The sequence below is a fragment of the Anguilla rostrata genome, chromosome 6 (genome assembly GCF_018555375.3).
Source record: "Anguilla rostrata isolate EN2019 chromosome 6, ASM1855537v3, whole genome shotgun sequence".
In the NCBI taxonomy this organism is placed as follows: Eukaryota; Metazoa; Chordata; class Actinopteri; order Anguilliformes; family Anguillidae; genus Anguilla; species Anguilla rostrata.
The window spans coordinates 51,607,563-51,617,355 of NC_057938.1; the positions used below are offsets into that span (position 1 = coordinate 51,607,563).

At 39.5% G+C, this 9,793-nt stretch overlaps 1 protein-coding gene across 3 annotated transcripts; it reads left to right on the forward strand.

Moving 5' to 3' along the window:
- Positions 1–404: 404 nt before the first annotated feature.
- nr2e1 (nuclear receptor subfamily 2, group E, member 1) lies at positions 405–9,612 on the forward strand. Of its 3 annotated transcripts, none has more exons than XM_064340439.1 (9): positions 405–1,203; positions 4,508–4,653; positions 5,212–5,299; positions 5,640–5,875; positions 6,369–6,515; positions 6,751–6,847; positions 7,514–7,612; positions 8,037–8,142; positions 8,413–9,612. In XM_064340439.1, exons 1-9 carry the CDS (start codon positions 1,146–1,148, stop codon positions 8,573–8,575), a joined length of 1,140 nt encoding a protein of 379 aa, XP_064196509.1. In that variant the 5' UTR covers positions 405–1,145; the 3' UTR covers positions 8,576–9,612. The 3 variants fall into 3 exon arrangements, with proteins under 3 accessions (XP_064196509.1, XP_064196508.1, XP_064196507.1); XM_064340438.1 differs by having other exon boundaries at positions 411–1,170; positions 7,463–7,612; XM_064340437.1 differs by having other exon boundaries at positions 413–1,203; positions 7,463–7,612.
- The last annotated feature ends 181 nt before the right edge of the window (positions 9,613–9,793 follow it).

Genomic DNA, 9,793 nt, shown 5'->3' on the forward strand with positions numbered 1-9,793 from the left:
TATTTGGCTGTATAGGCCCATAACCACTCTGATACCATGCCTAAAATCAGGACACCCGTAAAAATAGGCAAGACCTGTGGTCAAAACGCGAACGCCTGAAACATTAAGCGGCATTCAAAAGATTTGCACCGAACTAAAAACCAAGCACAATCCATGTTTGCTCAACAGGTGGATTCCGAAATCAGTTCTGGAAGCAGCCTTAAACAAGCGGCAAAGGAACTGATACGGGTACCATACTTTATGTACGGTTTGTGGTATTAATCCGGTTCGACCTGAACCCCGCAGTAACTAAATTAAATTTTTTTTATACGCCTCTTAAAACACGCTTTATGGTGTTTGTAACTTCAAAATAGGATAATAATCTACGAATAAAAATAATTCCTGCTTCACGTCAGTTGAAATCGAACGTCTCTGTTTGCAGAGATTTGTCAGCTGTAGGTATCGTTTTAAAAATCAACCCGATAACCGTTGTATCAATCTTCCCAAAATTATATTCTATGTTTACAGCTGAAAGTGTGTGAGAGCCTCGGGAATATCAGAAGCCTCTACTCCCCCGAAGATTAGTGACGTCATGTTCAAACTGGAGTTAAGGGAGAAAGCAGGGAAAAGCTAAGTGGGCAAAGTAGTTCTGGCTCTCCACCCTCTCTGCCTTCTGAGCACTTCTCATAAATATTACTTTAATCTGGAAGCTCGCGGCAGAAAGTCACCCACCGCTAACAGGGGGCTTTGAATCCCACACGACCGTTATTATAATTTTATTCATTTTTGTATTCGTCCAAGACTCGCCTGCGGTTGCCTGATTTGGTGCTGCCGCTGCCGACAGTTTTTCCGCAACTTTCAGCGCCCGAGTCTCTCGTCCAGACCATCAACATCTCGGCAACTGTAGAACTGGAGGATCAAAAGCAACCGAAAGACTTGCTGAAACTCCGGTCTTCTCCGAAACCTGGGAATTTTCTGTCCTGTACAACGGAGGAGGAAAAAAGCAAGATATTGCTGAAACCCTCGACCGTAACGACTCCTGGATTTCTTTTCTTTGGTTTTTAACAGTTTGGCTGCGCAGAAATTGACTTTCGCCTGCTGCTCCGAGGCGACGGGATTTAATATTCTCCTAATATAAATAGGCCTTACGTTCAAGATCGCCCAAGATGAGCAAACCTGCCGGATCAACAAGTGGGTGTTTAGATATTTTAAATGTCAAATCCAGTAAGTGACAGTTACGCCGTCCTTTGAAAATGTTAAAGTTAAATGTGGTTGTCTAGATGTATAGCCGTTGCATGAAAGGCAATAAAACACGGGGACATTTTCAATAAGTTGATAACTCGATGGGTGTTACATGTGGTAATAATCCGAATATTGAGCGTGTCTTAATATCCTTTTACTGGACAATTATGGCTGCATACCATTTTATAATCGTTCGTTAGGATCTTTCCATAAACTCATATTTGTCAACAATTCTGCACATTTCCTGTATTATAAGTTTTGTGGTTTTCTTTATATACAGAGGAGAACTGTACGTAGGCATTGCACGACAGAAGCTGCAAATCCGGGGGAGTTGTAAAATTGGCGTTAACTGGTAGTTACGAAACTTGTCAAGATCAAAAAGTTGTTGTCCATGTGTAAAGTGGCAACGCTGACCGTGTGCCAAGCAGTCGTTATGTTTTCATAAATGTATGTTATATGTCAGAGAAAATGTGTTCTTGTGGGGAAAAAAACATAGAGTTTCTTTTATGTTAAAATATTTTTCCACTGTAATAACTTGTGGAAAATGTGCAAGAATACCAAACGTAGCCGAAGCACTGAAATTCTACGGGTGGCCCAGAGAATGAGGTGATGTCACTATTGTTTTAAGAATTTGATTCAGTAATTGTCATAAGATATTTCTGAAATCAGCTCTTTGTGATGTGGGCCTTTTTTGCTTCCTTTACAACCTGCTGTGATAGTTTATTTAAAAAAATATGTCAATATAAACTGCTGCTTTAATAAACGAGACTTAATAGATTGTGTATTTCCAGCGCGGCCTAATAGTTATTTGACAGTTATTATATAGTTGATATAATCTTTGCTTTTAGTGTGCTAATCTTTAGAACAACTATCCCTAGATTTTTAGTTAACGAAAACTAGCATATTATTGCTATTGTTGTATTTTTTTTTTAAGCAAGTATACCGAATCCTTGTTTGTTGGTTTAAATCTACATTCTCTGAAAAATGTGCAAAGCTTATTGATACGACAGTCTACGGTACCAAAGTCGTCATGGTAGGCCTGTGTAAGTACAATTTAAAGAGGGGTAATATTAACATTTGTCTGAAGTGTGATGTTTGCAGGATGATTATTTGTATGCCTTTGCGTTCCGCCTTGTTTTCAAATCGGACAGCATAGATATGTTTCCCATTTGATAAACGTGATTATTAAAAAAATAAGATACATTGTTTTCATTTATTCCAGTCTTACTTCACGCATTCACGTGTAACAATCATCTTATATATCTTATCCACAGTCCAGTGTGTCAATGTGCGCTGTTTACTGATATGAGTTTCTTCATTGTAATAAATAAACAAACAAATAAATAAATGAATAAATAAACTAGTCTCTTAGAATTATCACGGTGCATAATAATCCATAATCAACCGTCCAGCCAATTTTATCTCATACTTCTTACACTTGAATTATTAGGAAATATCTATTTTTGGATTTTAGTAACTCATAAACATGCACAGGTAAACAGGATATTATTTTACAACGGTTATTTATTATTCGTAGAGTTGTGTGGTCCTGTTTCCTGCATAAAGCACGTAGTAACACATATTGTACTATCTGGGTGGCAAGAAAAACCTTGGGAAAGTCACTAAAACAAAGGATAACTTCTTTCAGCAGTTTTTTTCCCCCCAGGTTGATAGTAATTACAGTAATAGAATATGCCACATATCTTTAAGCAATTATAACTCACAATGAGCACGAAGGGACCCCCGCGGAGAGAAGTTAAAGATGCTTTCACTCGCTCGATAAAATTATGCTGTATTTTACTTTTTTTGTCTAGACGAAATCAGTCGATAAATAGTTTTTGTTCAGATATCTCAACACAAAAGGACACGCCACTATAATGTAAACAGGCTGCAGAATAATAAAAAAAAAGGTACAGCGCTTATTGTTAATAAAAAAAAATGGTTTAGATTTAACAAATACGCTAGGGAAAAAAAATTAATGGATTTCCACCTGTGTCAAATCGCTATGAATTCGGTGCATGTTTAAAGAAACCCCATTAACTATTTTCGAATTTGTATTTTGCAAATGACCGTGTTCCCTCTTTTTTCCCCCAAACGAAGCACCATGATAAAAATAGCATATTCTTTTAATTATTTGTTAACAGCAAGCGACGATCTACATAAATGCATTCTATCTTGGTTGTCATTTCTTGTCAAACCTGTTTTGTGCAACACTACCGGCTAATTGGACGCGCAAGAGGAATGCACGATTGAAAAAGAACCTCTAAACAAGTGGGATAATTTTCTGACAACTTCTCAACCAATGAATTAGATTTGGTCTCCAAATCTTCGAAATTATCTGCAAAACGGCACTTCCCCCGATTCCACCTCTCAAGTCGATTGCTTTTCCTAGTCGTTATATCCGAATTCCCATGCTACCCTCTTTGACGGGTCACTGGTGCATCAATGGACAGGTGGCAATATGTCATTGTAATTACATAGACGTTTTTTAAGCTCCTAATATACATGAAAATATATTTCTACGTATTCATTTAAATGAAATTAAGAAAGAACATTCCGTTTATTTTCTGGATAATCTACATACGCTTCATTTTAGTTTGTGAAACGAGATCGTTTGTATTATTCCCATTGCTGTGTCACTCTCTAATCCTCGAGCCTATAGACCTGTTGTATAAAGCAGCTGTCGTGTTTCATTATAAAGGGAGTTGGCAGCTTGTCGGGTTCTAGGCAGTCAGACGAGTTTCAATGGGAAAATCATTAAGTTAACACTTTCTCTAATGTCTCCATTGTCCGCCCTCAAACATTGTCTTAGAGACCTTCAATATGACGCTTCCCACCGAACAAGCCACAAATTCACACATTCCCATGGATGGCACATTAAAATGCGGAACAGTATTCTTTGTACCGTTTTTCTTTTTTTTCTTCTTCTTCTTTTTTTTGGGGGGGTTTTGGAGAGAAAGGACGGGACAGAGTCTCTGGACTGTAGTTCTTCAAAACCTTTTTCACAGAATATTGCCGGAGGATTTGCTTTGATTTACGCACGACAGTTTGATAACAATGTCAATCATTTATGAAACGTAACATTTTTTTCAAAGCAGGCTACTATTTATTGGCAAAGCCACTTAGACTAGAATTGGCCTGTTTAACTTAGTGGAGGCTAATACTGTAGGCCTGATGTAGGCTATTTTTCTTTTCGGTACAATGACCAATAGACGAAATTGGTACATTTTTCATAGCGTGCTCATAGCGTGATTGACATTTGTTATTTATTTTTTATTTTTATCAGGTCGAATTTTGGATATCCCCTGCAAAGTATGTGGAGATCGAAGTTCTGGAAAACACTACGGTGTCTACGCCTGCGATGGATGCTCAGGATTTTTCAAGAGAAGTATTCGCAGAAACAGAACATATGTCTGCAAATCTGGCAATCAGGTGCACCTCCTCGAACCCCCCCCCCCTACCCCTCCACCCCCCACCACCCCCATTCCCCCCGCTACACACACGCACACACACGCATGTATTCCCGATTTGGGTTGGACAGAGGCAGTTGCAAACATTGAAAATGGACCTTATCCGTTATTGACGAATTTATGGCACGCACAATTAAATACCATTATCCTGGATTTGTTGCCAAAGGGGTTGTTTCGTTTCTCAAATGACCTAGTTGTGCAAAGTTGATACCAAGCAGTGTGTGTATGGACTGAATTGCGTTCTAGTTGCAAACCATCCCTGCAAGATGGACGTGCTATAAATATGTCGTGTATGAATTTGTCTAAATGACAACAGGTTGTTGTCCCGAAATAGTACATCAATTAGGCCTACTTTTGATGAACCAGGGCGATTTAAGTCCATACTTTATTATTGTTTAATGTACCAACAAGCGTTGGTTTTACTAGACCCACCTGTTGGTTGACCTATTGTCAAAAACGTTTTTGCCTTTTTGCTGTTGTGTAACTTACTGTTAAATGAAACGTGTTCCCAACATCACAGGGGGGATGTCCTGTGGATAAAACACACAGAAATCAATGCCGAGCTTGTCGACTGAAGAAGTGTCTGGAAGTAAACATGAATAAAGACGGTAAATTGATTTAATTACATTTTTTTTCTTCAGCAGTGCAACATTACTTTTGCAATAGCTACGAATATAACAAGGACTGTGGCTGCAGTCTATTTAATCAACAGGGCTGTCAAAACAGACAACACGTGGAAAGCATTTGTTCTTTCAATAAGAACATATATAACACAGTTACTCTTTCCAGTTAACGTGAAGGTGCATCGCCTCGGTTTCCTTTTATTATCACCTCTTTTTAGAATATAAAAAACGACAACAACTAGACTAACACAGTCGTATTTTCTAATTACGTAAGAAACACATTAAAGGCTCGTGAACTGAATGATCTTTTTGCCCATCTCAACAGCTGTGCAGCACGAGAGGGGGCCAAGAACGTCCACCATACGGAAGCAGGTTGCCCTGTATTTCAGAGGACACAAGGAGGTGAACGGGTCCTCTACTCACTTTCCAGCTTCTTCCATGCCGGGCCCGCCTTTCTTCACCGCCGTCACTCAGCTGGAGCCTCACAGCCTGGAGCTGAGCACGGTGTCCAGCACGCCGGAGAGGCAGGCGATCGTGGGGCTCGCGCAGCCCACCCCGAAGGTACGTTCTTCCCCGTCGCGTGCGGAACGCAGCGACTGCAACGTCTTACAGGGCAGCAAGGGCCCCGCGCAGAAATTCTAAATAGCGCTGTGTGCTTCCTAACAGAAGTATTAAAATCCTTAATAATCGTTTTCCACTTTTTTTTTTAAAGTAGCCCTGCGTAAGCATAGTGAACGTGCATACCTGGAGCGCGCGTGCCATGCTTGAGCTTCTTTACAATATGATCGAAGCTGTAGAGTTTTGATGCAGTTAACATCAGTTACACGACGTTATTCTTTGACCCTAACCCTAACCCTAACACCAAAACTGCTCGCAATTGAATTTACAATGTACTCATTCATTAAACACTGACAGTGTGAATTGTGAATAGACTGTCTCTAGAATATCTCTCTCTCTCTCTCACACACACACACACACACACAAACACATACATACTTTTAAAGTGGGAATATAAATTTCTTCGCGTGGTAAAATGTCACGTTTTTATTTTCAGTACCCGCATGAGGTCAGTGGGACACCGATGTACCTTTACGAGGTGGCAACAGAGTCTGTGTGCGAATCAGCCGCTAGACTTCTTTTCATGAGCATCAAGTGGGCCAAAAGTGTACCTGCCTTTTCCACCCTCCCTTTACCTGACCAGGTGAGAATTTAAAAGCCATGACTTCAGGTGCACATCGAAAATTTACGACGCTAATTGTCTTAATTTCACGAACAGCACTTCATTAGGCCATCGTGTGTTCGACAGTCACAATTAGCGTATATATTACGCCATTGACAAACTGCATGTTTTCCATTAGCAGCAAAAAAAAAAAAAAACTGATTTTATATGCAGGTATAATCTTCCTCATTACTGATATTTATAATCTGTATTACAGTTAATCCTATTAGAAGATGCCTGGAGAGAACTATTTGTTCTGGGCATTGCGCAGTGGGCGATTCCAGTTGATTCAAGCACCCTTCTTGCAGTTTCCGGTACGTACTCTAAAACACACCTTTGCAGGTCACAAAGACAGTGTACCGTGTACAAAAATATAAATAAATAATCATTACAAATTATCGACGAGAAATTAAATGCAACTTACTGTTTTCACTTACGAATGTGAGCATGTATGATATGTTGGGACATTAAAAATGTGTTCACAACCTGATCAATCAGTTCATGCTTTGAAAAGGTTGTGTTAATAAAAATTTAAAAAATTATATGCTTTAGTATTGTTGTATATACAGTAGCTCCTCAGGGAATTTTGTTAGCCACACAGTAAAATGTCCAGTGTTAATTCAACACCAACAGTGTTAATTCAATTCTTAACATATAACATGTGGCCCCACTCTGGAATGTGGGTCCAAATGTTATATGTTAAGAGGAATTGAATTAACACTGGACATTTTACCGTGCAGGTCTCCCACTGTTGCTAATATTACCCAATCGGATGCACTGTGTTTTTGCATTCCAAGTCACTCTGGATAACCGCGTCTAAACGATGTAATGCAATGTAATGCAATGTAACAAAACTGTACGTGTAGGCAATGAGAAGTTTGGAAAACGAGAAAAGTGAAACTGAAAGGTGTTTTGTGTTGTCTTCAAAGGCATGAACACAGAGAACACAGAATCACAACGGTTGAATAAAATCATTTCAGAAATACAAGCTCTTCAGGAAGTAGTCACCAGGTTCAGACAGCTTCGCCTTGATGCAACAGAATTTGCATGTTTGAAGTGCATTGTAACATTCAAAGCCGGTGAGTAGCCCACCTTTAAAAAAACTAGGCTGTATTATAAAACTGTTACGTGTTCAGCCTCGACGCACCAGAAACAAGAATCAGTTTCATATAACAATGATTACATTTTATGAGCTTTTTTAAGCAAATAAAAACGACGCAAAGCAGCAAGACGACATGAGTATCATTGTAAAACAGGTCCCAAATACCAGCATCATTATTTACAGTACTGTTCTATCAGACGTTTATGCATTGCCACTGTTACATTGTTGCTCGCGAAAATGATTATGATAAGGAACAGCCGTTTCCGTTGGGTTAAATCGAATCGAAGGTTCCCACCAACGGATCGGCGTTTGAGGGACATGCGTTTACGGAAGGCAGTGAGTGATTCTATGACACTGGAGCGCGTGATGCAAATACATGTTTCTGTGCTGTGTGTGCTCAGTCCCCACTCACAGTGGCTCCGAGCTGAGAAATTTCCGCAACGCCTCGGCCATAGCAGCCCTACAGGACGAAGCACAACTCACCCTGAACAGTTACATACACACAAGGTAAGCGGAATTTTATGGATAAAAATAATTGGAAATAAAATAATAAAGGAACATCAAACTTCTCGTGAACTGCTAATTTCATCGTGTACATTAAAGTTTTTAGTAAAACGTCTTACCATGAGGGGTTAGGAAATAGCCTATCCTTCGATAAACACATTGGAATTACACATGTGAGAGCAGCGGTCACGTGATCAAACATGTCAAATGAAACTACTTAACTGTATCCTACTTGCCGGTATACTGAAGTTCATTCGTGTTTGTGATTTTAAGATACCCAACACAGCCCTGCCGCTTCGGGAAGCTGCTGCTTCTTCTGCCGGCGTTGCGATCGGTGAGCCCATCTACCATCGAAGAAGTCTTTTTCAAGAAGACCATCGGAAATGTGCCAATCACGAGGCTGCTTTCTGACATGTACAAGTCCAGTGATATATGAATGCCTACGGCCTGTGGTAAAGCTTACAACAAGCAGCTCGCGCATGACACAAGCATTTGAAAGAGTGCAAAGTCGAACACCCCAAAGAATTACAATCTTAGTACATGTGCCGGGTATTTTAAAAAATCACCTACAACCAGGAAATGATTTTTGTCGAGTTAAAGGGGATTACTGACAAAAGCCTGAATGACATGATTTCATAAATCTGAAAATAACAGTTATTGTACTTGTTAAAATGTATTTTCCCAATGGAATTACCTCTGACCTATATAAAGATCATGAAAATGCTCACGAAAAGCCACTTTATTCCAGTTGGCGTACAATTCAATGGATATATCTTCAGATGTAAAAAAAAAAAGTGACAAAGAATGGTCGACTTGTGAAAGGTTGTGTGTAATTTGTTAGTTGTTTCATGACAATAAACGTTTTCTAAGTGTCTGAAAGACCAATGAAAGCAGAGAAAACCAAATAAACAAATAAATAAATAAGTAAATAAATAAAATCCAAAATACAGGCATTGAAACATGACGTAATGGAAGAGGGAACTGGTCGCTGTCCCTGACATAGTGCTGAAACCAAAGGGCGAGGCATCATAACACGCTTTAGAAATGACTGGCCCCCGGGGAACACGGTTCCACTTTCAGTCACTACGAACTGTGCCGCAAGGACTTGACTGGAATGATTTTTTAGAGCTTTCGACTGCTTGACTTTTCAAATGAAAACAGGTATAAACGCGGCCTGCGTGCGTGGCTGCATTGGTTCAAAATATCGACTGAACTTAAAAAAAAGGTAAACAAGTAGCCCATTACGTATTTTTGTGCCGCGCGCGTGTGGGTGGGTGGGTCGGTGTGTGTGTGTGTGTGTGGCTGCATTGAAATGATTACTTTGAAAAGTAGACACTAACACTGGAAAACGTTGAGCACTTGTTTTTTGTTTTTTTTTAGCATGTAAATATTTTCTCCTGTTGTAAAGAGTGGTTTTAATTTTGTGAAAGTTGTACTGATATATATCGTTAGAATAAATACTATTGAATTATGCACCGGACTTGGTTTGTGTGTCTGTGTAGATATCCAAATTTTATTTTTGTAGCACTTCCCCGTTTGCGGCAGATATCCTTGGATGCACGTCACGTTTGGAATCGGAGTCCAACGAATCTGGAATATGATTGATAGAATGGTTCGAGGATCAACGGAGAGAGGAACAGAACAGTGCACATTG